The sequence below is a fragment of the Mirounga angustirostris genome, unplaced genomic scaffold, assembly GCF_029215605.1.
Source record: "Mirounga angustirostris isolate CCGP_5_RB_7025 unplaced genomic scaffold, mMirAng1.0.hap1 SCAF_1, whole genome shotgun sequence".
NCBI classification, from domain to species: domain Eukaryota; kingdom Metazoa; phylum Chordata; class Mammalia; order Carnivora; family Phocidae; genus Mirounga; species Mirounga angustirostris.
In genome coordinates, this window is record NW_026991709.1 from 309,804 (window position 1) to 337,102 (window position 27,299).

Here is a 27,299-nt window from a genome sequence, read left to right on the forward strand (position 1 = left end):
GGGTCAACCAAATACATAGAAAAGAAAACAAAATAGAAAAAAGAACATTAAAGCTATATGGGATTCAAAAAAGGTATAAGTGTAATCAAAGTCCCAGAAGGACGAGAGAGAGAGAGACCTCAATTCAACAGGTGGGGGCTGTGAGCAGACCACACTCCTCAAGGCGGGCAGTGAGCACCTTTCTGAGGAATTACAGATTGAGCTCTCATGAATACAGATGCAAAGATCCTAAACAACATATTGGCTAAATCAAATTCAGACATTTGTTAAAAAGATTATCATGGCGAAGTGGGATTTATTCTAGGAATGCCAAGGCTGCTTAACATTTGAAAATTAATCAATGTAATTCATCAAATTAAGTGGGGAGGAGAGAGAAAGATACGATCATCTTGACAGAGCAGAAAAAGTGTTTTATAAAATTCAATGCCATCCATGGTTAGAAAAAAAAAAAAAAAACTTCTGGTAAACTAGGAATAGAAGGGAGCTTCCATAATCTGACAGAGAATTTCTACCACAAAATAGCAATCATACTTCATGACCCAAAGCTTTCCACTGGAGCTGGAGAAGGAAGCAAGCATATGCCCACTACCCAACATTGTACTAGGGTTCTAGCTCTTCAGTGAGGCAAGAAAAAAATAAAAGGCACAGGTATTGGGAAAGCCAAAATAACACTGTCTTTGTTTATAGATGACATGACTTTGAACATAGGATATCCAAAAGATATATGGACAAACTACTAATTAACAAACAGAAAAAGAATTAGTAAGTTAATTTAATGAGATTATTGGATACAAAATCACCATTTAGGGGTACCTGGGAGGCTCAGTCGGTGAAGCGTCTGCCTTCAGCTCAGGTCATGATCCCAGGGTTCTGGGTTCAAGCCCCACATTGGGCTCCCTACTCAGCAGGGAGTCTGCTTCTCCCTCTGCCTGCCCCTCCCCCTGCTTGTGCTCTCTCTCTCTCTTTCAAATAAATAAAATCTTTTTTTAAAAAATTACCATTTAAAAAATCAATTGCACTTCTATATACAAGCAACAAATGAGCAGAAAAAAGTTTTTAATCATTCCATTTCAATAGGAATAAATCTAATGAAAGATGCTCAAGAGTTCTGTACTCAAAAGTATAAAACATTAATGAGAGAAATTAAAGGGGGCCTTGAAGTAAGGGGAAAATATTCCACAGTCTTGAATTGGAAGATTCCATAACTGTAATGGTATCAATTCTCTTCACATTTAACTACAGAATCAATGCAGTGCCAATCACTATCCCAGCAGGAATCTTTCTGGAAATTAACAAATTGATTCAAAAGATGGCTTAGAAATGCAAAGAGCCAAGAATAGTCAAGAAAACCGTAAGGAACAATCACAGAGCTGAAGGGCATCTATACCAGGCACCAGGGCTCATAAAGCTGTAGGCGTTCAGGGAGCACGGACAGACAAAAGAGCATGACAGACAGACAGAAGAGCACAAGGGCAGCCGCAGACCCAGACGTATCTTTTCACCTGATATGCCTGGGGGAAGGATTGCCTTTTCAGTAGATGGTACTAGGTCGATTAGACACTCACTAGGAAAGAAAATGATTCCAATGTCACACCATACAAACTAAACTGAAGATGAATCATGACACCTAAATATGAAGAGTAAAGCAAGTTTTTAGAAGAAAAAGTAGGAGAATATCTTTGTGACCTTAGGTTTGGCAAACAGGACAAAAAGCCGCTAAAATAAAGGGAAAAAAATAGATAAATTAGACTAATTAGATTAAGACTTCTTATTTATCTAAAGCCGCACAAAGTGTTAAAAGACAGTCCACAGTGTGGAAGAAGACTTTTGCAAAACAAATCTGACAAAAGACATGTATCTAAAACATACAAAGAAGAAAACATGAGCAACCAAATGGAAAAATGAGCCAAAGATCTGGATAGTACATAAAAGAGGATATTCAAACAGCCAATAAACATGCAAAAGTATTATTAGGCATCAGAGAAACGCAAATAAATTACCACCATAAATGACACCATAAAACACCTACAGGAAAGGCTAAAATGAAACAGACAAGATCAAGTGTTGACAAGGGTGTGGAACAACGACAAGTCTGCACACAGTGTAACAGTGTGTCTGTCCTAAAGCCGAACATGGCTGCTTGTACATGCACATTTATGCCCAGCACAGACACACTCACCTAAGGATGTTCATAACAGCACCATACACAAGAGCCCCAGTGGAAAGGTCCATTACTGTAGAGCACGCAAGTAATTTTTGGCATACTCATACAATAAACATATCCATCAATGAGCCTCACACAACATCACGGCTGAGTCTCCTAAACAATGCTGCACAAAAGAATGCACACACAACACCTTTCACTTAATTCCATTTACGTAAAACTTGGACAGGGAGAGCCAGAAGTGTTCACAAGCATCAGGACAGTTCAACCATCATTGTGAGGATGTACGTGCTGGAAGGGACACAAGGGGCCTAGGGAGCTGAGTGCTAGTTAGAGGAGTACATTCACTCCGTGAAAATGCATCGAGCCAGACGCTTATGATTTGTGTTACATAAAAATAGAATACGGAACCAAGAGATGCCAAACACAAAAAGTACATACTGTATGATTTCATTTATACAAAGTTCAAAATGAGACAAAACCAAATTCCATTGCTCAGAGGTGCGTATTTGGATGGGAACCTCGACACCAGAGCAGTGGCTGGTCGCCATCAGTCAGTGAGGAGTCCCCTCTGCTGGGAGGAAGGGGCAGTGGTCCAGGAGGGGCACCTGGAGTGAGGCAATGTTCTGTTGTTCTGACAGTTGTGTTGGTTTCTTGGGAATTGTTCTAGCATGTTCGTGAAGCTGTATGTCTGAGCTGTATGACATGTAACATTTTATAGCTAAACCAGAGCCCAGCTGCTTTCAACACTTGCCATAGGTGAGGGTGTAGACGGCCTTCCCAGCCGTGTCCAAGGCGGTCAGACAGGGGGCTTTGGGCTGCGTCGTACCCCACCGCTGCAGGGCGGCCAGCAGGGATGGGGGCCAGGGGACCCCCACAGCCAGAGGTTCCCCTCTCAGCACCACCATCTGGCTTCCCTCAGGCTTTGGCTGATTTGGATCTGGTTGCTGCACTGTAAGCAAAATTGAAATTTAAAAATCAGCATTTCATAGGACCATGCATACATTCTGTTTTTAAGCTTTCTCTTAAAAAATACCAACTATAAGAGGGGCGCCTGGGTGGCTCAGTGGTTAAGCGTCTGCCTTCGGCTCAGGTCATGATCCCAGGGTCCTGGGATCGAGCCCCCGAGTCGGGCTCTCTGCTCCGCGGGAAACCTGCTTCTCCCTCCGCCCCTCCCCCTGCTCCTGATCTCTCTCTCTCTCACAGCTCTCGCTCTCTCTCAAATAAATTCTTTAAAAAAAAAAATACCAACTGTAAGAAGGTTACAATAACTTGTTTAGATTTCCTTATTATTATAATAGTCCCAGACCAACGGACCCAAAGGACAGATGGAGACTCGTCATGGAAACTGCAGGATACTGTACTGGACCCCATGGGCCAATCCCCAGAACGATGGCAGTGTGTGGGGTGACAGCAGATGATGACACCTGAGGGAAAGGCACTAGTCCCACTTATCAAGGATGAAAGTGAGCAGAATCACCATCTCAGTTTGGGCACTCAAAACAACCATCACCATGTTGAAAGAAAAAGATAAAGTAAAATCGATTACATTTCCAACGGCTGTGTAACTGGCATTGGCCCAAGTGTAAGAAAGACTGCCCGAAGACCATTTCTACCACTGAACTCTGAATTTGAAAGGCGTCACCTGATTATAAAGGGGAAACAATGACCTAAGGGTTGTGTTAGCCCTCAGTGGGGAGGAGATGTCTGGCAGTGGTCAGTGGGGCAGCAACACCATGCAGGAGAGGCACGAGGGGCAGGGGGGGTGAGCCGGCCACGCGCCCCTGTGGCTCGAACACAATTACATGCTCATACCTTGTACTAGACTTTATTTCTTTCCTACAGATTTATACTTCTTTCTACTTCTTGGTAATTTTCTTTTAAAAATAGATCTATATTCTTTTTTCCTAAGTGTATATCTCACTCATAAATGAGAGACTAAATTTCTGAAAAAGGGCCAAAACCATACTAAAAATATACTTTAAAACCATGGGAAGACAAGTATTTCAGATTTAAAGTTTAAATAAAAATTCAAATAAGGGGGGTGCCTGGCTGGCTCAGTTGGTGGAGCGTGTGACTCAATCTCAGGGTCAGGAGTTCAAGCCCCACGTTGGGCATGGAGCCTACTTTTAAAAAAATTTAAATAATGTAAATAAAATGAAACCTTAGGAGTATTCTTATCAAGTACTAAGCGCTGGATTAGAGGCACAGAGAAATGTTAAGTCCCTTAACCAGGAGCGACGCGTTTTCTCCCTGTTCACGTGACGTGACACTCGGTGACCCCAGGGCTGGAAACAGACGGGGGGTCACTTGGTTGTGTTGTAACGTCACAGAGTGACTACACACAACACACATTCCCTGTTCACACTGACACAGGAGCCCGCCCGAGATCCCTCACCTTCCAACAGCTCCTCAAAATCATCCACAAAGAACTCCTTCAGCGGAGGGCGCTTCGGCCTCTTCAGGGTGTTGAGAAGTTGCTGGATTTTGGAGGACACTCTGCTGTTCACAGGGACACCTGCCACGGAAAGAGGAGCGCTGAGGCCAGAGCTTGCCAACCCTCTGGAGACAGGACGCGGAGACAGGGTTCAGCGACCAACAACGCACACACGTTGGAACTCATAAATCCAACCAACCATTGGCCCCGTCATGCAGCCCTTTTGGAATTCATTAACTCATTCAACAAATATTCACTGAAGGCCTTCCGGGAACTAGCACTTTTTTTTTTTTAAAGATTTTATTTATTTATTTGACAGAGAGAGACACAGCGAGAGAGGGAACACAGGCAGGGGGAGTGGGAGAGGGAGAAGCAGGCCTCCCGCCGAGCAGGGAGCCCGATGTGGGGCTGGATCCCAGGACCCTGGGACCGTGACCTGAGCCGAAGGCAGACGCTTAACGACTGAGCCACCCAGGCGCCCCAAACTAGAACTTTTTTTAAGCTCGCGATCTTCAAAGTGGTCCAGAGACCCTTTCAGGGGGCTCATGGGGCCACGTGGCGGTGTCACTGCCCCCCCTCCCTCCTCACAGGGCACGGCGAGTCTTCCAGAGGCCCCACGATGCGTGAGCCACAACAGACTGAGCAGGGACGAGGCACGGGGGCCAGGTGCCTCCACCATGCCGGCGGCGAGGGAGACAGGCAGTGTGGAAACCAAGCCCATTCTTCCGGCCAAATCTTTGTTTTAGAAATTCTGTCATAAATATGTGCTACTTACGTGAAGATGTGATGAGTTTCTTATTGCTATTTTTAAATGGATTAATAAATATTTTTTAAATCTTTAGTTTTAACTTCTAACATAGTAAGTATCAAGAGATTTCAGCCACACACACTAAAAGCTCTTCGGTGTCCGCAGTAATTACCCAGAAACAATGTTTTGGGAGATGCAGAGTCAGCAGAAAGGCAGCTGCCCATCTGCTGGGTGAAAACAAGCAGGGACATGCGCACACGCCCAGAAGCCCCAGCGGCCGGCAGGGTGAGGCTGCTCTAAAGTGAGCGCAGCGGGAAGAAAGCCACAGGCTCCGTGGGCAGCCCTGCTGTGGAGCACAGCCGAGCAGGGCCCCGAGCCCAAGACACAGCCCGCCGTCCAAGCGCAAGTGTGGCAGCCGGCGCCGATGTCCTCCCGCAGCAGCCCCGTCCTCCTGGAGCCAGTCACGCTCCCGAGCCAAGCACCGTACTGGGTCATCACCTGTCTAGGCTCCTTTGATCTGAAACATTTCTTCATCCTTTATGAGGATGACTTTTGAAAGAATACAGTTCTTTTCTTTTATGAAGTAGAACATACCTCATTTTGAGTTTGCTGGAGGTTTTCTCATGATTCAATTCATGCTGCGCTCCAGGTTGAAATACTACCCAAATATCATGTCCAGATATATGGGACGGCCACCTACCCTCACGGAGACAGACCTTCCTCACCCAAAATGCTGCCCAGCCTCTACACTACGTTGTCACGATGTTTTCTTCTGCACCTAATATGCAATGTGTGAGGAGGCACTTCAAGACCACACAAATATCCCAATCCTCACAGAACCTTCTTCCTGCTTTTCACAGCCATTGGATCATTCTTGTCAGAAGCAGTTTTTACTGCAATGGTTGCAAAATTATTCTCCAACATTAGCACCCCATTTAAATTTACCTGCTGACACTCAGCATTCTGTTATCTATGTGTCTGTCTGTCTATCATTCATCAGGAATGACTCAGTGACTGCTCCATTGTTATAAAGCATTATGAATCTGGGGCACCTGGGCGGTGCAGTTGGTTAAGCGTTTGACTTGATTTCTGCTCAGGTTGTGATCTCAGGGTCGTGAGATCAAGCCCCAGGTTGGGCCCCATGCTCAGCGGGGAGTCTGCTTGGGATTCTCTCCCTCTGCCCCTCCCCCCACTATCTGTCACTCTCACTCCCTCTCTCCCAAATAAATAAATAAATCTTTTTAAAAAAGGCATTATGGTTCTTAACTATTTTGATGCACAAATTATCCCACATTTAGCAAGTGGGATCCTGGGCAAATTGATTGGTGACCTGCCCCCATCATTTTTTCTAAGCACTGCTGTTCATTCTGTCATGTTTCAGAGTCATTTTATGCTAACCCTGCCCCAGCTCTTAAAGGGCTGGATAGGAAACATTCTGGGCAGAGAGCACCGTCTTGGTTGCAACTACCCTACTCTGCAATTCTGGGGCGAAAGCAGCAAAGACGACATTGGAAGGATGGGCATGGCCATGTCCCAGTAAAACGTTATTTACAAAAGCAGGATGCCAGCCCATACACTATAATTGGCTGACCATCAATCCATATGATTTTGGGTCTTTTCCTATTTTTAAAAGTCTGTTTGAGGCACCTGTGGGGCTCAGTCAGTTAAGCATCTGCCTCCGGCTCAGGTCATGATCCCAGGGTCCTGGGATGGAGCCCCACATCAGGTTCCCTGCTCAGCAGGGAGTTTGCTTCTCCCTCAGCCTCTCCCCTCCCCCACTCATGCTTGCTCTCTCTCTCTCTCAAATAAATGAATAAAATCTTTTTTTAAAAGCTTTTTATTTTAGAAACATCAGAGCTTTAACTATCACACATGCTGTGAATAGTTTCTCCTAATTTGTCAATTCTTATGACTCTCTTTATGGGGTATTTTGCCATGTAAAGAATTTTTTTAGTTTCATGTAGTCAAATTCATGTATCTTTACTTTTATTGCATGTAGATTTTTAGTTAAATTCAGAAAGGCTTTACTTATAATCAGGTTAAAGAGAATTCACCAATTTTTTTTCATTTTATTCTTCGTTTCTTATATTTAGAACGTCTGATTCTTTTGGAGTTTTGCCTTTTCAGTGGTATGGGAGAAGGATCTGAGTTTAACATTTCCCAACAAGCTTTCCAATGGTCCCAATAACATTTACTTAAAAAAACCATCTTTGCCACATTGAGGTAATATATATAATATCATGTGGAGGCATACTGTGATGAATACTGTAAATTCTACAGTAACCACTAAAAAAAAAAAAGGTAGATATAGAATAGAATATAAACCAAAAGAAAGCAGGAAAAGGAGTAAAATTAACAGATGAGTCAAACAGAGAAAAGAGAGCAGGATCCTAGATTTAAACCCAACCAAATCACTAATTGAAATGGGCTATACGGGGAGTGCCCGGGTGGCTCAGTTGAGCATCCAAGTCTTGGTTTCAGCTCGGGTCATGATCTCGGGGTTGTGGGATTGACCCCCACCATCTGGTTGGATGCTCAGAATGGAGTCTGCTTGAGATTCTCTTTCTACCTCTGCCCCTCTGCCCACCCCACCCCTGCTCTCTCTCTCTCAAATAACTAACTAAATAAATAAATAAATAACTAAATAAATAAATAAAAATAAAATCTTTAAAATGGGCTATAGGGGCACCTGGGTGGCTCTGTCGGTTAAGCGTCTGACTCTTGATCTCACCTCAGGTCTTGATCTCAGCCTCATGAATTCAGGCCCACAATGGGCTCCATATTGGGCGTGAAGCATACTTAAAAAACAAACAGACAAACAAACAAAACTGACTATAAGTGATCCAAACACTCCAATGAAGTAAATGATTATGTGCTTAAAGAAAAATGCAAGAATGAATAAAATGCTAATTATAAGAAACACATTTTAATTTTAAAGACCTAGGTAGGGTAAAAGTAAAAGGATAAAAAGATTTGCCATGTAACTAATACTCATCAAATAGCTGAAGCCAGCCATAATAATACCAGACAAAGAAGATTTCAGAATAAGAAATATCACAAAGGATAATTTTACAATTATACAGTGGCCAATTCATCAAGACAGAACAATTTTTAAATATGTATGCACCTAATAACAGAACTTCAAAATACACAAAACAAAAACTGACAGATCTAAACAAACAGAAAAATCCACAATTAAAGAGTTGGAAATTCAATATCCCTCTCAGCAAGTTATAGAAAAGGTACACAGAAAATCAGTAAGGAGAGAGAAGACTCAAACTAAAGTATCAATCAACTGGATGTAACTTTCATTTACAGAAAAACTACCCAACAGCATTATATACCCAAAACAGACCATGTGCTGGGTCATTAAAAAGTTTTCATATATTTAGACGGAGTTGAATTATATAATATAGTAAGACAAATAGACCCAAAATAATTGGAAATCCATTGAAATTAAACAACACACTTCTAAATAAATCATGGGTCAAAATGGAAAGCATGAGGGAAATTAGAAAATATCTAGAATTGAATATTAAAAAGGAAAAGAATGGGGGCGCCTGGGTGGCTCAGTGGTTAAGCGTCTGCCTTCGGCTCAGGTCATGATCCCAGGGTCCTGGGATCGAGCCCTGCATCGGGCTCTCTGCTCTGCGGGAAGCCTGCTTCTCCTTCTCCCACTCTCCCTGCTTGTATGTATCAAAATATGTGGGATACTAAAACAGCTCTTAGAATATATTTATAGCTTTAAATGCCTTTTTTTTTTTTTTTTTTTGGAGAGGGAGAGGTGGGGGGGGGAGAGAGAGAGAGAGAGAGACTCTTAAGCAGGCTCCACATCCAGCATGGAACCCGACGCAGAGCTCAATCCCACGACCCTCAGATCATGACCTGAGCTGAAATCAAGTCATATGCTTAACCAACTGAGCCACCCACGCACCCCTAAATACTTTCATTAGGAAACAAGAAAGGTCTAAATTCAATGATCTAAGATTCCACCTCAAGAAATTAGAAAAGGAAAAGCAAAGTAAACCCAAAATAAGTAGAAAAAAGATAGGAATAAATATAAGATTTGAAGTAAATATAATAGAAAAAAACCAATTAAACCAAAACCAATTCTTCGAAAGATAAATAAAATTCAATTAACTTTCTAGCTAGAATGATCAAGATATAAAGAGAGAGGACACTAATTACTAATACCAGAAATATAAGAGGGGACACCACCACTGATTTATATACATCAGAGGAAAATAAAGGAATATCATAAACTTATGCCTAAATTGGAGAGAACAGATGAAATGAACAAATTCTTTCAAATACATAAAATTGACTCAAGAATAGAAAAATCAGTTTTCTCTTATAAGAAAGTAGAAGAGGAGGGAATATTTCTCAGTTCATTTTGAGATGAGCATTATCCTGATACCAAGACCAGACAAAGATATTACAAGGAAAAAAAAAAAAACCAACTACAGACTACTATGTATCTTGAACATAGACCCAAAATCCTTAACAAAATGTATTAGCAAATCAAATCCATAATACAGAAAAAAATTATGCATGATAATTATGCATGATCACCAAGTGGGGTTTATCCTGAGAATATAACTTTGGTTTAACATTCAAAAATTAATTAATGAAATTTACTACATTAACAAACTACAAAAGAAAAACCATATGTGACTTTATCAGATCAAAAAAAACACTAAACAGGGGGGCCTGAGTGGCTCAGTCAGTTAAGCATCTGACTCTTAATTTCGACTCAGGTCATGATCTCAGGGTCGTGAGATTGAACCCCCTGTTGGGCTCTGCGGTGGGTGTGGAGTCTGCTTGAGATTCTCTCTCCCTATCCCTCTGTCCATCCCCACCCCTTGCACTTTCTCTCTCCCTCTCCCCCTCTCTCTCTTAAAAAAAAAAAAAATCATTTAACAAAAACCATGACAAAAATTTTCAGGAAGTTAGGAAAATAAGAGAACTTCCTAATGAAGAGCACCTTTGAAAAACACACAGCTAACATCACAATTCAAACATGAAAAAGTGGATGGTTTCCCCCTACAGTTGGAAACAAGGCAAGTCATAACCTCTTTCAACATTTCTCAATGACACTAGTGGGAGTCCTACACTGCAATAAAGCCAGAAACACAAATGCTTCTAAAGACAGTTTGGAAAGAAAAGTAAAACCAGACTCATAGACAATATGGCCAAACATACAGAATCTTAAGGAATCTACCAAAAAAGTTACTGGAACTAATAAAAGGCCAACATACAAAAACCAACTGCATTTCTGTAGACCAGGAATAAGCAACTGGAAAAAATTTAAAATACTATTTACAATAACATCAAAAATATAACCTATTTTGGGATAATTTTAACAAAATAGGTGCAATACCTGCGTACTGAATTCTTTTTTTTTTTTTAAAGATTTTATTTATTTATTTGACAGAGAGAGACACAGCGAGAGAGGGAACACAAGTAGGGGGAGTGGGAGAGGGAGAAGCAGGCTTCCCGCGGAGCAGGGAGCCCGATGCGGGGCTTGATCCCAGGACCCTGGGATCATGACCTGAGCCGAAGGCAGACGCTTAACCGACTGAGCCACCCAGGCGCCCCTGCATACTGAATTCTACAAAACAATGCTGAAAAAAATTTTATAAGAGCCAAATAAATGGAAAGATATACTGTATTTATCAACTGAAATATATAATATTGTTAAGATGCCAATTCTCTCCAAACTGATCTACAGAGTTAATGAAATATCAATCAAAACCCAGCAGGAATTTTGGTAGAAACAAACAAACTGACTTAAAAATACATGTTAAAATGCAAAGGAGCTGATATTCCAAATTTGCCAAAGCAAACTGTAAAATGAAAAGCAGAGTGTGCGGGGCCTGGGGGGCTGAGTCGGTGAGGCGTCTGCCTTCAGCTCAGGTCATGATCCCAGGGTCCTGGGATCAAGTCCCACATGGGGTTCCCTGCTCAGCGGGGAGCCTGCTTCTCCGTCTCCCTCTGCCCGACCCCCCAGCTCGTGCTTGCTCTCTTGCTCTTTCTATCTCAAATTAATAAATAAAATCTTAAAAAAAAAAAAAGACAAGCAGAGTTTGAAGAGAAACTGCACGATTTCAAGATTTGTTATAAAACCACAGTAACCATGACAGCATGGGATTGGTGTAAGAATGGACAAACAGCCATGGGATGGCATAGACAGCCAGGAACAGATCCTTCTCATATATGATCTACCAATTTTTGTTAAAGATGCCAAAGAAATTTGGTGGGGAAAGAATGGCTTATAACAAATGATGTTGGAACAACTGGACATCCACATGCGAAAAAGCAAACTCTGATCCATATATTGTACTTACACTAAAATTAACTCAAAATGCATCTTATACCTACATGTAAAACCTAAAACTATAAAATTCTAGGAGAAAACATAGAAAACCTTTATGACTTTGGGTTAGGAAAATATATCTTAGATAAGACACAAAAGTAGGATCCATAAAAGAAAACATGAGTAAACTGGACTTCATCAAAATTAGTAACTTCTGCTCTTTGAAAGTCACTGTTAAGAGAATGAAAAAAAGACAAGCCACAGACTGGGAGAAAATCCAAATTATATACCTCATAAAAAACTTGAATCCAGAATATATAAAGAACTCTCAAAACTTATAAGAAAACATCACATTAAAAAAATAAGCAAGATCCAGGGCGCCTGGGTGGCTCAGATGGTTTAGCGTCTGCCTTCGGCTCAGGTCATGATCTCAGGGTCCTGGGATCGAGTCTCGCATCAGACTCCCTGCTCCTCGGGAACCTGCTTCTCCCTCTGCCCCTCTCTCTCTCGGTCTCTCATGAATGAATAAATAAAATCTTTTAAAAATAATAATAAATAAATAAAAATTTAAAAAAAAATAAAAAATAAAAGCAAGATCTGAACAGACTTCTAAAAAGACATACAGATGGCAAATAAGCACATAAAAAGATGCTCCACTTCCTGAGTCTTTAGGGAGATGCTAATTCACACCACAATGAGAGACCTCCACACACCCAGTAGGATGGGTGACATGAACAGATGGACAATACCAACTCCAGGCAAGGATGTGGGCGAACAAGGGCTCTCATCACCAGCCGTGGGACTGTGAAATGGTACAACCACTTTGGAAATCAGTTTGGCAATTTCTTAGAAAGTTAAGCATAAACCTATTATATGATCCAGACATTCTATTCCCAGCTATTGACCCAAAAGAAGTGAAAGTATACTTTTACACAAAAACTTGTATAAGAATATTCACAGCAGCTTTATTTGCAATAGCCAAAACCCGGAGGCAACCCAAATACCCCTCAGCAAGCAAACAAGCGCAGCGCATCCATAAAATGAAATTCTACTTATCAGTAAAAGGAACAAACTATCGATACATCCAAGAACATGAGTGAATCTCAAAGTACTTATGTAGAGCAGCAGAAGCCAGACAATCTACGAGGAAATACTGCATGATTCTATCCATATAAAATTCCAGAAAATGCAAACTACTTTATATTGTCAGGAAGTAAATCAGGAGTTGCCTGAAGCCTGGGGGTAGCCCAAAAGGGCAGAAGGGCGGGTTTACAAAGGGGCACAAGGAAACTTTTAGGAACGGTGGATGTGTTCACTATCTTTTTTTGAAAAAGGATTTATTTATTTATTTATTTATTTATTTATTTGAGGGGGAGAGAGACAGAGAGAGAGAGAGAGTGAACCTGTGAGCAAGACATGGGGAGGGGCAGACGGAGAGAGAATCCCAAACAGGCTCTGTGCTGAGCGCAAGCCCCATATAGGACTTGATCTCACCACCCTGAGATCATGACCCGAGCCGAAATCAAGAGTCGGATGCCCATCCGACTGGGCCACCCAGGCGCCCCAAGATTTTATTTATTTATTTATTTACTTATTTATTTGGGGGGGGGATGTGAGGGGAGGGGCAGAGGGGGAAGATGGATGTGTTCACTATCTTGATCATAGGGATGGTTTTCACAGGTATACACACGTCTTAAAACTTGTAAGATTGTATACTTTAAATATGTGCAGTTGATTACAAGTCAGTTATACCTCAACTAAGCTCTTATTTTTTAAATATAATCAAATTAAAAAAATCTATCTAACCAATGGAAAGCCTGCTTCATGTTGACTCAGTATTTTCCTGTTGCATCTGGACAAGGAGCTAAAAGACCTTGACAAAATTGGATTTACTGCTTAGGAATATCAAAATACACATTAAAACCTTCGATCTAAGATCCTCTGGATTTTTTTGCAGTTCTAATCTGGTACACTGGACAGAAACCTTCACATGATTTTGATAAAAGACACCGGAAACTGTTTCCAAAGGAAATAGCGCAAATGAGGACACTGTGGGGATCACACCGGCCTTTCCGGCCTGCAGGTCAGAAACCAGGCTTGCCGCCATGCCCATTTCTCAGGCTGTGGGCACAGAGGGCGTGGGGACCAGTGCGTCCCAGGCAGGGTGCTCTCACACTGAGGCCACACAGAGTCTGCAACAGAGACTGCCCACGGCTTCTCATTTTCCTACTGTTTTGTAGATCTAAACTCCTTTGGCATCCAATTCAGATGTGGAGGCTTTCTCCTCCCTGCTCTCCTTGTTCCCCATCTGACCCATTCCAGAGATTTTGCTGCCTGCTTCTCCCCACGACACTCTCTGTAACGTCCCCCGCACACACTGGCCTCCGTTCACGCACACTGAAGAATTACAGCTAATGGCTGGCTTAGGTTTGCTAAAGCAAATGCACCAAAGCCATGTTCCATACCTGAAGAGAAAGGCTGTGCTCTGCTATTTCAAAAGGACAAAGAGAGGCATGCTCACCACCAGCCGTTTCTAGGACACTCCCGCTGTAGCCCCTAGCGACACCTCGCACAGAAGCCAGCTGCGGACGCTCACGGTGCGAAAGCTCCCCAAGGCCCGTGGTGACATCCGGAGGGGCGGAGTGCACATCTGCTTTGGAAAAACAAACCCCAAATGAAAGTGGCTGTTGATGCAGAGGATGAGGTTGCTCTTTAAATCCCATTCAAGGAGAGCCTCAGGAACTGAGCTCTAAGCAAGGAATGTGATATCTGATTCATTCTGTTTTTCTGGTTGACCAAGACACATCAGGACCCTGTGAACTCTGAACTCCCAGACACAGCCTGCGGACACCTGTATGCACGTGGTTCTCATAGGGACCTCGGCCAGGACCTCCGACGATAACGCGTTGGCAGTCATGAATGAACTTTAGACAGACATCTCAGTGAAGGGGGCGCCTGGGCGGCTCAGTCAGCTCAAGTCATGATCTCAGGGTCCTGGGATCAAGCCCCTCATTGGTCTCCCTGCTCAGCGGGGAGCCTGTTTCTCCCTCTCCCTCTGTGTTCTCACTCACTCTCTCTCAAAACAAAATAGTAAGAAATCTTAATGAATCAGAGACACATTTTAAATCAGTTGTCATTGGAATATTTTCGTTGTATTATGAAAAAAATAGCCAGGCTTCTATAAACTAACCCCCACTCCCCTGAAAACTATGTTGAATGTCACAAAGACACAAGACCTTTTCAGCCTTCAAAGAATAAGCCTACGAAGATAAAAATGATCCCTGCTTCCAGATCAACACATCTCACTATTGGGGGACCTCAGTCAAGTACTAAAAGATATTAATGTCACAGTTAAAGACAAACGACGTGAGATGCAGAAAATGTTTGAAGTCACTCCTTCCATTGTCCGAATGCTCATTTTGGGGTTTAATCTGTACCATACGGCACATGTCTCCGTTTGGAGTGCCGGCTGACTGGAAGCTGCTGAGGCGTGAGCGTGAGCATGAGCCTGAGTGTGAGCGTGACTGCGGCGTCTGTATGAGGGCCGGCGGGACAGACCTGCCATCCCTTTGGTCCTCTGATGCGTGTTCCCGCCCCCACAGGGGCCACTCTGCTGCTTCTGATTTTTAAGTTCTGATCGTTTACCTATTAGTTCATCACCTAGGCAAAATGCAAACCAAAATTTTTTAAAAATATGTAGAAAGATGAAATTATATGGAAGCAAAACCCAAACTCTATTTACATATCAGAAAACACCATTTGGAAAAATCTAACTTAACGACAGCGTTTTCACAACCCGTGAGAAAGTGTGATGTTGATGAAATTAGCATTTTAAAGTATGCCTATCATGAAGTTCTTTTAGTTTAGAAAGAAATTTCCCCAACCTTCTAAGTCTAGCAAAAAGAGTAAGTGATTTTAACAATATTCATGAAAGGCATAAATGGTAATCTTAACTATAAAGTAGTTTTAAAATCACTACATAAAAATAAACAATACTCAAAATAAAAATGAACTGCTATAACTGAAAATACTACTTTTAAATATAGGTATTTACATCTGTATCCCAATGTTTTATGGATTTAATTTAATTTCTTTAATCCAAAATTGAAAATATTTTTTTAAATTACCTTTACCTAATATATTGTACCTCAATTTTTTTTTTTACCTAATATATCCTTCTTCTTTCTATATTTCTTTCCTTAGTCCAAACTGAAGAATTCCCCAGTGCTAAAAACTAAAAGGATGATTTTTATAATAAGGAGCAGGAAGGTAAGTATTTTCAGATTCAGGAACTCAAGTCAACTATATCCAGAGAACATTTAGCAGAAGAAGGCTACGATCCACAGTGAAGATGACTAGAATTCACAAGAACTGATCACACAGTGTGTGGGAGAGGCTAAGCGAGTGGGACGGGGGAGAAGAGGGTGCGGCCACACCCGCCAGAGTCGGGGGTCCTCCGTGCGCGCAGTAAGGAGTCTCCCTTGTCAGCCTCCACAGCCCCCCTCGCGGAGAACACCCCCCCACCACAGCCACGGGCTTTGTGAAAAGACCCCACGGCCACAGGACAGTCCAGGGCTGTGGGGCTCCGTGTTCTGGGCTGCGGCCAGCCGCTCATGCTACATACGCTTTCATCTCTAACCCACCGGGAAGCAGGGTTCGCAACAGCTCAGCAATGCTGATGCGGTTCTACTTTCTACACCATCTCGCCCAGAACAGAGTATCAGGAAGCAGAAATAAGGTAACAGAACATTCAGAAACACCGTTTTCCTCCCATTGGAGATAGCTATTTCCGATACGTGAAATCACTGTGACAGAGGAAAAAATGCATCAGTGTGAAGGCCGTGTTTCCAGCTCTCCCCGGAAGCCCTCCTTGAGGACAGCTGGGGAGTGACCACAGCCAGCCCATCGGCAGGACACCCAGGGCCGCTGCCAGAAGAGCCTGCGGGGGCTGCTTCCCCAAGGGCTCTGCCCCCAACCCCCAGCCCCGCCGGCTCCCCAGTGCCCTCGGCAGCCACTCCGTGCGCTGGAGCAGTGAGCCCACGTCACGGAGGAAGACAAGCTTGGCAGAAACGTGCAGGCTTCCCGTATTGACTCAACAGGTAAACAGAGAAGAGCATCCATGATGTGTCCACAGAGGATGCCAAGCCTCATCCAGTAGGGGGTGGGGGGCTCCCAGGGCAGCCAAATGACCAAGATTTCACAGGAAAGCAGCTCGGCCCCTGAGCCCGCATCTGCCTGGGGGTGGTAAGGCTCCGGGGAGCCCCCGGAGACACGGCCTGTGACGGGCGTGGTGCCCCACGACAGTTTTAGCAGAACTCACAGCAAAGAAAACTGTGCCAGCCCTGGGCCAGCTGTGTGATCTCAGGCAAGGGACAAACAGCCTGCTTTCTGTCCTTCCCTGCACATCCAGAAAACCGCGGGGGTTAAGAGAAGTCTGCGGAACTGCCGACAGCACCCCCGAGAGACACGCGTCGTTACGGGGCGAGTGCAGAATGGACGCGAGCTCCGCGCACGAGCTCACATGAGGCAAACTATGCTACGGTCCAGCAAATAAGATTTCAACTCAGGAAAGGTTTGCAATTCTTCCTTTCCAAGATTAATGTAATTTAAAGAAATGGATGAATTAGAAAAGACCTCCACATCTTTATGATTTAGCTTTGCCGGACACCTCGGTTCAGGGTGAGGGGTTGCTTCACTTGGGATGTGGCGTTAGGAAGGCCAGACCACGATTGCAGCCCCGGCCCCCTGCCCCGCTGCTGGCTCCACAGGGTGCTCACGAGGCAAAGAGCGAAGGCGGAGACAACGCAGAGGCAGCAGGCTCAGGGTGGCCATCAGGAGCAACCGAGGCCACGTCTGGGGACCGTCCACCCTACACTTGCCACCTCTACTAGCCCACCCCTCCAGAGCAGGAGGAGATAGGATTCCAGAAACACCACCACTTCTGGGGCCCACGGGGAGGCCAACAAACCACACGGTCTGCAATTGCCAAACCACAGAAGCATCAAGAACTACTTTTGTTCCCAAAATGACCTTTCCAGATGAAAAAGAGAAGGTGGGCCTTGATGGGCACAGAGGCACCCCGTCCTGGAGGGGCCGTGGCCGCTCGTTACTGACCTAGGTGGGCGTGGGCCGCGGGGCCTGTGAGCGTGGTGGCGGCGGCAGTGGGAGCGGCGGCGGGTCTCCCTCCCGGGTGAGATGAGGTGGAGGATGCAGAGGATGAGGTGGACGAGCCCTGAATGACCCGGTCGAGCCAGGGCTCGATGTTGGAATGGCTCTGGAGCGGAGTGGAGGTGAGTCGCCCGGGTCGCCGTAAAGAGCCCTCATCTTCTGAGGCAGATGATGTGTCTGTGGTTAAAATGACGACAGGCATAATGTAGGGATGAGTAGGGAGGAGGGCGGAGTTCCCACACTGGCACCTGTGTCTCCCAGGCCCGCACACGGCAAGCTTTGTGCACCTGCGCTGCCCCAGCCTGGCCCAGGGGTCATCTCAAAGGCTGCCCTCAGTCTCGAAGGGCCTGCGTTTGCCCAGCTGTAAGATCCAAGGAGCCTCACCTGGGAAAGTGGGGAAGGGGTTTCACAAGCCCAGCTTCCCCCAGGGGACGGTCTGGGAGCACCACACGCTGGGAGTGAGGGCAACCCCAGCCCTAAATGGCTTCAGCACACTCCTTGGTGGGGTCCCCAGGTGTTGAGTGCCCATCTGAGCGAACGCCCCACACAACTGGCACACAAGGCTCAGCCGGCCCCCTGAGGTAGTGCAGCCGTCAGGGGAGGCACCCCCAGCCCACCCAGGCCGCCCCCGTCCACCTGTGTCCGCCTAGGGGAGCTGGCGGTGAGCTCTGAGAACAAGTCCTTCCCCAAGACAACTGCTTCAGTCAATAGGGTTAACCGCTCATTAAGGTTCTAGCAAGTCACCGTGACTGTGCATTTTATTATTATTAAAAAGTTTTTTTAAAAAGTGGGTAGTATCTATAGTTATATTTAGTAGAAACAATAATTTGACAGCTATTTCTAGAATATTTTTTTCAACAATATAAACTTATTTTTCTTTAGAAAGGAATTGTTACCAAAACCACCAAATTGTCTTGTAAATCTGGTGTGTTTGGGTTTCACTACATCACCAAACCAAAAACTCATGTTGCCATGTTTCATGACCTCAAAAACAAGACAAGCAGAGCAGAGCGCCACACATCACCAACACTGGGTGTCCTGCAGACAGAGCTTACAACACCTTCGCTAAAGAAAAGCTCCATGCAACAGTTCTCATTTCTAAAGGTAATGACAACAAAACAATAATAAATCTTTAAAATCCTCCCAATAGCCCATGCTCTCCTGTGTAAGGCCTGGTAACAATATAGTAAATAGTCATTAATAAGATGAGAGTAATTTTAAAATTCTTAAATCAGAGAACTTTAGTATTCCAGTAACACTGATTTTAGGTTCCTCTCTTGACTAAAAAGCATAAATAGCATCTTAGTAAAAGAATTAAAATCTACCCAAAAGTCCTGTAGAAAGCAAGCACCCACGGCTAAGAGTCACACTGTGTATACCACAGATTTTCAGGAAGGAATATGGCACATATACAAACATTTCTAATCTCTAATTTTTCCAAATCTTTACTACAGGTCAGAGGGGTCAAGGAAGGCTATGAGGTCAGGGCTGTGGAACCCCACAGAAGCCAACAGTCCGTCCATACCTGGAGGCGTGTAGGTTTCCACCGAGGAATGTACGAGAACAGAACGTCTTTTCGAAGGCATGGGCATCTTCCTCTCCTTGTATTTGGCCAAAGCTGCTTGCACCGCCTCCGTGTGAACATCTACATAAAAACAAGAGCAGAAAAGACACTTTCTACAAGATTGCTTAGGAAGTAACAAAATTAAGTTTTATAATCTTATTTGTTTTCATTGAATGTGAAAGAGACATCAGCATGGCCTATCATAAAGGAAGGCACGTGATGGAATGAGCACTGGGTGTTGTATGCAACTGATGAATCATTAAATCCCACCCCTGAAACTAATAATACACTGTATGCTAATTAATTAATTTTAAATTTTAAAAATTTAAAAATTAAAAAAAAATAAGCATGGCCTATGACATTGGCCCTAGATTTCTTTTTCTTTTTCTTTTTCTTTTCCTTTTTAAAGATTTTATTTATTTATTTGACAGAGAAAGACACAGCGAGAGAGGGAACACAAGCAGGGGGAGTGGGAGAGGAAGAAGCAGACTCCCCACCGAGCAGGGATCCCGATGCGGGACTCGATCCAGGGACTCCAGGATCATGACCTGAGCCGAAGGCAGTCGCTTAACCAACTGAGCCACCCAGGCGCCCTGGCCCTAGATTTCTTTAACTGTTCCTTCGTTTGTAGATTTGGACCCATGTAAATATTTTCAGTTATAAATCAAAACTATATAAAAAAGAAATCCCCCAAATTAAAAATAAAATGAAATAAATGAACGTAAGCATGTCTCTAGTTGTTGGCCTAAACTATTCCAAATGACTTTCAAGTACATAGTTAGACCCTTTGACCTGTTCCTCTGGAGATATCTACTAAGGATGCACAGGAAATATAAACTCTGGGGGCGCCTGGGGGTGCTCAGTCAGTTAAGTGTCCTCAGCTCAGGTCTCGATCTCAGGGTCCTGAGTTCAAGCCCTGTGTTGGGCTTCACTACTTAAGAAAAAAAGAAAGAAAGAAAAGAAATACAAACTCTTTTCTGCATCACACAGCGATGCTACCATCCCTGGGAACCAAGACACTCATGAGGAAGAAGATACAAACACAGAAAGGAAGTGAGGTCAGCCTCTATTCCTGATCTAAATGGAAAGTGTCAGCATGAACACATGTGATATTTTGTCTTTAACTATTATGCAGTACCCCCTCTGCTAAAAATGCCTAGAAGTGCTGGCCCAGGGGCGCGTGGGTGGCTCAGTCGGTGGAGCATGGGACTCTTGATCTTGGGGTATGAGTTTGAGCCTACGTTGGGCATAGAGCTTACTTAAAATTTTTTTTGAAATAAAAATAAAAAATTAAAAACCATACGAACATTTGGATATTTGATATTAAGGAATTATTTTTACTTATTTTGCGATAATGGTTTTTATCTTTTAGAGCTACAAGGACACGATCCTTTTCAGAAACAGACACCAAGAATATTATGACATCTAAATGAAATAACATCATCTCTGAGATTTGCTTCAAAATCATGTGGGAAGGGAGGGCGTAGGTGGGGTGTGGATAAACGGATCAAGACTGAGCATGACTGGGGCTGTGCATCTGGACAATGAGTAATAAACACGTGTAATAACACGAGGAAGTCCACTTTTGTACCTGTTTAAATTTTTCTCCAACAAAATGTTTTTAAAGCATTTAAAACCCTTACAGTGAAATGGCCCATAGGGTGCTAGTCAGGAAAGATGAAAAATCTGCACACAGATGTATTAAAATAAAATTTACAAACATCAAAGACAACAAGACAATTCTATAAGCTTCCAGAGAGAAAGACTGAATCACCTTGGAAGGATCAAGGAATAGACTCACATTACTCAACAGAAACTACTGGGGGCAAGAAGGCAACATAGTACTGAAGAAAAATGTGTTGAACCTAGAATTTCAAATTCAGCCAAATTATCATTTAAATGTAAGGGTCTAATAAAAATACTCCCAGACATAAGAAGGTGTTTGAGGGAGAGAGACAAATCCAGGAGCCCTGCAACAACACAGCGGTAACTGTGAGCACATACTTTAAACCCTATTGCAGCCTTAGAAACCAACACAATCACAAATACAGGTAAAACAACAGAAGACTAAAAATCGACATGATACCAGCACAACAGGGGTCTAAGCCAACAAATCCAAGAAGCTCAGCAAACCCCAAGAAACATAAAACTACACACACCAAGGCACATGTAGGTTTCTGTGATTTGTCCCACATCACGGGCCAGCCCAACCTGCACGTAGGCAGACTGGCTAGAGCATGTTGTTTGTGAGACTCGTGCTCCATGAGTGACCTTGGGAGCCTGGTTAGTGGACATTAGCTGGCCTCCAGGTCAGAACCGGCCCTTCTGGTCTGGACCCCAAGAGCTGTAAATCTAGCCTCACATCTCCTCGCATCCCCTGCTGCTCCAGGCTGGGCTGGCCCCCCGGAATGGAATCTGGGACGGGAGGCAGACACATCCAGGAGCCCAGGCTCCTGGAAGATGTAAAGACATGACAACATGGAAATGCAGCTCACTCCAAACTGCATGTAGGTGAACCAATGTTTAACCTCAGACCCTGTCATTGGCCCTATAAATACGGCCCTTATGGGGATGGTCAGTGGGAAGTCTCAGCTGCAGGGAGGACGCTCTGCCCAGGCCTCTCAGTGGGGACTCCACCCTGGGTGTCTCTACGGGGCTTCCCCAGCTGATAAGGTCGGGTGTTGCAAGCACCCGATCTGATGTAATGTAATTCTGTCCTATCCTCCTTTACTGCTTACTATTTCCCTCATCTATGCGCAGATTTCTCTTTTCTTCTTTCTATTTCTATGATATCAATAAAATGTTCTTTCCCCTTTGAAACTGAAAGTACGGCTGCCACAATGAGAACATTACATCATAACCAAATCACTCAAAACCAGCGATGAAGAGAAAAATCTTAGAAGTGCCAGAGGAGAAAAGTCACATTACAGACAAGGGAACAACAATAACGAACAAAGCAACAAAACTTGGAGGAAGAGCACTACTGATTTCAACAATTATTACTGAGCTATAATCACTGAAACATGGTTTTGCCGTAAAGATAGACGAATACATCAACAGGCCAGGACAGAGTCCAGAAATAGCATCGCGTCTACCTGTGCGGGTGTTCCTAGAGAGAGGGGCAAAGGCAGTGTGTTCTCAGCAAATGATGGGGGCAAGTGGATATCTGTATGCAAAAAAAATGAGCTTTGATTCATACCCTGAACTAATACTAAACTCAACTAAAATATGGATCATAGACCTAAAGCTAAAATATAAAACTATAAAACAACTAGAAGAAAACAGAGGTGACAATCTTTGTGACCTTAGGTGAGGCAAAGATTTTTTAGATACAAGAACAAAAGCATTATCCACTAAAAAGAAAAACAAACAAAAAAACGGTAAGTTGGACTTCATTAAAATTAAAAATTTCCAGGGGCATCTGGGTGGCTCAGTCAGTTAAGCGACTCACTTTTGCTTTCGTCCTGGGGGGTGATCTTGGGTCGTAGGATCAGCCCCACGTTGGGCTCCATGTTCAGCACAGAGTCTGATTCTCCCTCTCCCTCTGCTCCTCCCCCTACCGCTGCGTTCTCTCTCTTTTTCTCGTGTGCACGCGCGCATGTGCTCAAATAAATAAATAACATCTTTTAAAAAATAAATAAATAAAATGAAATTTAAACCTTCTGCTCTTCAAAAGCCGCTTTAAGAGAATGCAAAGACAAGACAAAACCTCGGAGAAAATACCAGCAAATCACAGCTATGGTCAAGGTCTTGTATTCAGAAAATAAAGAATTAGAACTAGAATGAAGTTCACAGTTTATTAACATCTGTCACATGGAAACAGATGGGGAGCAGAGGACGGCGGGAAGCAGGGAAAGTAGGAAGAAAAGGAGAGAAAGGGGGCCTCTACCATGACCCCATTCACGGAGTGCGTGCGTGCAAGCGAGTATCTGCACGTGCTTGTGGGTATCAGTGGGCGCGTGTGTGCACCTGCATGAGCGCTGGGGTATCTGTGTGTGCACGCAGGCATCGGCGGGTGTGCGAACCCTCGCATGCACCCTCCGCATGCACCTGCAGGTGTCTGTGTGCACCTGCTCAGTGAGATGCTGAGGGTGGTGGTCTCAGGATTCAGAGTTCAGGTGGTTTTACTTTTGTCCTTAAACCTGATATATTTGATATCGCATGTATTATTTATATAATCAGAAAGGAAAATAGGGGTGCCTGGGTGGCTCAGGTCATGATCCCAGGATCCTGGGATCGAGCTCCGCATGGGGCTCCCTGCACGGCGGGAAGCCTGCTTCTCCCTCTCCCACTCCCCCTGCTTGTGTTCCCTCTCTCGCTGTGTCTCTCTCTGTCAAATAAATTAATAAAAATCTTAAAAAAAAGAAAAAAGAAAAAAGAAAAGAAAATATTAACAGCATGGCAAATGTATGTTAAATTAGTAAGAAATTATCTGATCAAAAATTTCTCGTCACTTCATCACACTCCCATGTTAACGTAACACATAAAATCTTAACATTCCTCTGAGATATTCTTTAAACAAAATGGTCATTTCTTTATCTCTGTTGAAAGTTTTTCATCATTAAAAAAAAAGCTTTCCAGGGGCGCCTGGGTGCCTCAGTTGGTTAAGCGACTGCCTTCGGCTCAGGTCATGATCCTGGAGTCCCTGGATCGAGTCCCGCATCGGGCTCCCTGCTCGGCAGGGGGTCTGCTTCTCCCTCTGACCCTCCCCCCTCTCATGTGCTCTCTCTCATTCTCAAATAAATAAATAAAATCTTTAAAAAAAAAAAAAAAAAAGCTTTCCAAAAGAGCTTAAATGGAAAGGAAATGTGTGATCACACATGGTGGTGAAGCAGAGTGCCCCAAAGCTACTGACATGCAACCTACAGCTGAAAACATGAATCTTTTCAATGGGCATTCCGATCATTCAAATAAAATGTCACAGGCTAATTTAAATATTGATAAAAGCATGGATAGAGTGGCAGAAATCTCCTTAGAAGGAAATCTCCAAAATTAGAAAAAGAAGGAATAGTAAAAACACCTATAGTAATAAAGCTGCTCCATAACATACAAAAATTACGAATACCAACCCCAAAGCTAGAGGTAGAAAAATGGACCAAAAAGTTTAAAGAAATTATACTAATTGCGGGGGGAAGGACAATTTCTCCAGGGGTTTTTATAAGCATCCCCTGGGGAGAGACCCCCAACCCTACAGGTCACATTAAGAGATCCTGTGATTGTGGGAAGGTTAGGTTTTCTCTTGAAAAGTAGCAGGATGTGGTCAATTACCCTTCAGTGAAAACACTTTCTTCAGCAGCCATTTACAGCCAGGTCCACCGCGGGGGGTGGGGGGCGACCCCTCTCTGGTCCCTACCTGACCGGAAGCGCTCGTCCCGGGAGCTGGTGGGCCGCGGCTTCTGCTGTTTGGGCACGGCGGCTGTGGTTTGGGAGGGAGCGGGCATCCTGTTCTCTGCTTGCAGGGATGGATCTACCCCTGCAACACAATTTTGTGCGAACAGCTTGTGTACACAACTTGCTTTTCCGATGATGGAAAAATCCATTTGGAACAGCACATATTCCTCCTACGTTGCTACACAGAACACACGGTAATCATCTGGGCACATGCATCCCGCAGTGGCCCGTGAAGCCCAGAAGAGCCCTGGATCTGGAGGCTGGGAACAGAGCCACGAATACTCACTTCCAGCTCTCCATCCGAAAGTGCCCAGCCTGCCCTGCCTCACTGTCCACCGTCCGCAAAAAGGGTGACCATCACACAGCGTCCCTGAGCGTCCCAGCACAGCACGTGTGGGCACCTGCGGCAGACTATCCTGGGAAGGTCCTTCAAAAGCCTGTTTCCTGAATCTGCAAAGGCTGTGTCACTTTCCCTGGCACTGTCCATGACGTCAGCCGGCTCCCCAGGAGGCATCCCACAAAGCGGTCCCTGGGGTGACCAGTTGCCCTTGGACACGGGCAGAAACGCGGGACAGTGGCGAGGGAGGGGTGCACATGACTGTGACAGCCACAGAGCACTGGGTGCAGAGACCTCAGGCACTGACGCCCTCAGCCTGGGGCGCCTGCTTGCTTGCTGTCTGCAAACCCAACACCCAGACAGCCCGTGGCCACCCTCCACGGCCCCTGACCACACAGGCCCGTAGGACAGTGTGGCAAGTAAACGGACGGGGCCCAAGCATACAGGATCGTGAGACAGAATCCGTGGTATTGTCTGAGCTCTAACCTGCTGACCTTTGAGAACAGCACAACGCAAGCCTTCCGTCATGCTTCATCAGAGTGACGCAGGTTCACTTTAGTCTCTGGCTCCAGACATCTCATCCAAGTAGCCAGTAGGCATCCCAGCCCCGTGGGGTCTGCCAAGCCTTCATCACCTCCTGAAGAAAGGCTGTCTATCCCTGCCTCAAACCCACTGCTGGACACAGTGTGGCAGAGGCAAGCCTGTGCGGCCCGGAGACAACACAGCAAGAGGACACGTGAAAGGACAGCGGAGACCACAGTGGCCGGGGAGACTCAGCACTGCCTCCAGGACACCAGCTTCGGCTCTGGGGACAGGGCGAGCGGCCCTCGGGAGCCACACTGCAGACGTGTGAGCAGAAGAGCTGTCATCACTGGCGCTTGGGAACGGCACTGTTGGGCGTTCAGTTACAGAGCTAGAAGGTGGGAACACTCCTGGAAATCAGTGTTTAGCTCTTCAAAATGTGAGCATATACATAGTATAGCAACACTGGCCAGCACTGTGATTGGCATCTTGTTTCTTGTGACTGGATAGAATGACCTTAAAGTTCGTAATGGAGAATACACAGAATCTTATGCATGATGGATACATGCCTATGGACATCCTTACATTTGCATTCCAAAATATGGGTGCTTTTATTCTTTGAGATAGATTCGTTTATTCCACAAAAATGTAAGCCCAATGTGAAATTATCACAAGAAAGAGCAGGTACATTTTTAGGTTTTACAAGTACCAAGAGATAACTTTCTAAAAGGGTTACAGCAATTTGCATGCCCACTAGCAATGCATGAAAGTGCCATTTCCCCACACCCTTGTCAGCACTGGGTGTTTAGAAAGATTTTTAGAATTTTGCCAATCTGATACAAGGAAAATGGTTCACTTTAATTTGTACTTCCATATCTACTCGTGGGGTTGAACATCTTCATTTCCTCTTCTTTGAATTTCTATTCATTTCATCCAGCTGATGAGTTCCCGAGAAAGAGCTGCAGGAACCCCGGTCTGCTGGGGTCACGACCCTGGCCCGTGCACGCACCCCAGAGCTGGGGCCCAGCTGGTGGCAGCTCAGCCACTGGGAAATACTTTCACCTCTAGGCAACGAATCATACCTGCTTTCTTTTCCTTTCTAACTCCCAGGTCTCCCATCTTGCAACCCCCACTCAAAGGTGATTCAAATATCCTCCTGAATGTTACAGTATTTTACAATCACAAACATACTTCGAGCTTTGATCCTTCGGAAGCTTCTGTTCGCTGATGCTACACAGAGAGGAGAGCACCCCAGCTCCGCGGCCTCCGCCGGGATGGCAATAGCCGTAAGACAAGGCTTCCTCCTCGGCGCTCTCCTGCATCCTGGCTGGACCGCCTTCCCTGACACCGGCTGGCTCTTCTGCCCCGAACACCAACACCCCCTTGATGTGACTACATGGGCACAACCAGGTTTAGTGCTGGAGGCCAGGCCGTTCTCACTAGTAGTCTCTCCCAGAGATGTACTGGCTACTCTCGGAAACTTTCCCCTTCAAATGAGTTATTATTTCCAATCCCAGGTTTGGAAACTTTAAAAACCAGCCAGTGGTAGTCAGACTGGACTACATAAGGTCCACAGATTAATTTGGAAATTAAGATTTCCATTTAGGAAATCAGTATCTTTCTTCATATTTTAGGGTCTTGGCTATTTCTTT

General features: G+C 44.5%; 1 protein-coding gene across 17 annotated transcripts in view; it reads right to left on the reverse strand.

The window, feature by feature from the left end:
* Positions 1-27,299, reverse strand: part of DIP2A (disco interacting protein 2 homolog A) — a 108,330-nt gene that overhangs the window by 52,412 nt on the left and 28,619 nt on the right. For 9 of the 17 annotated variants that reach the window (XR_010407175.1, XR_010407176.1, XR_010407173.1 and 6 more), the window contains exons 3-8: positions 24,751-24,870; positions 19,359-19,478; positions 17,780-18,010; positions 14,187-14,315; positions 4,563-4,682; positions 2,919-3,116 (exon numbers count right to left, since the gene is read on the reverse strand). Coding sequence is in view for 14 of the 17 variants with exons in the window: in XM_064577583.1 (XP_064433653.1) it covers positions 2,919-3,116; positions 4,563-4,682; positions 14,187-14,315; positions 17,780-18,010; positions 19,359-19,478; positions 24,751-24,870 (918 nt within the window). In the remaining 3 variants the exon portion in view is untranslated. Of the gene's footprint in view, positions 1-2,918; positions 3,117-4,562; positions 4,683-14,186; positions 14,316-17,779; positions 18,011-19,358; positions 19,479-24,750; positions 24,871-25,611; positions 26,039-27,299 lie in introns of all 17 variants that reach the window. The other 8 variants (XM_064577558.1, XM_064577609.1, XM_064577555.1 and 5 more) reach the window with 7 other exon arrangements.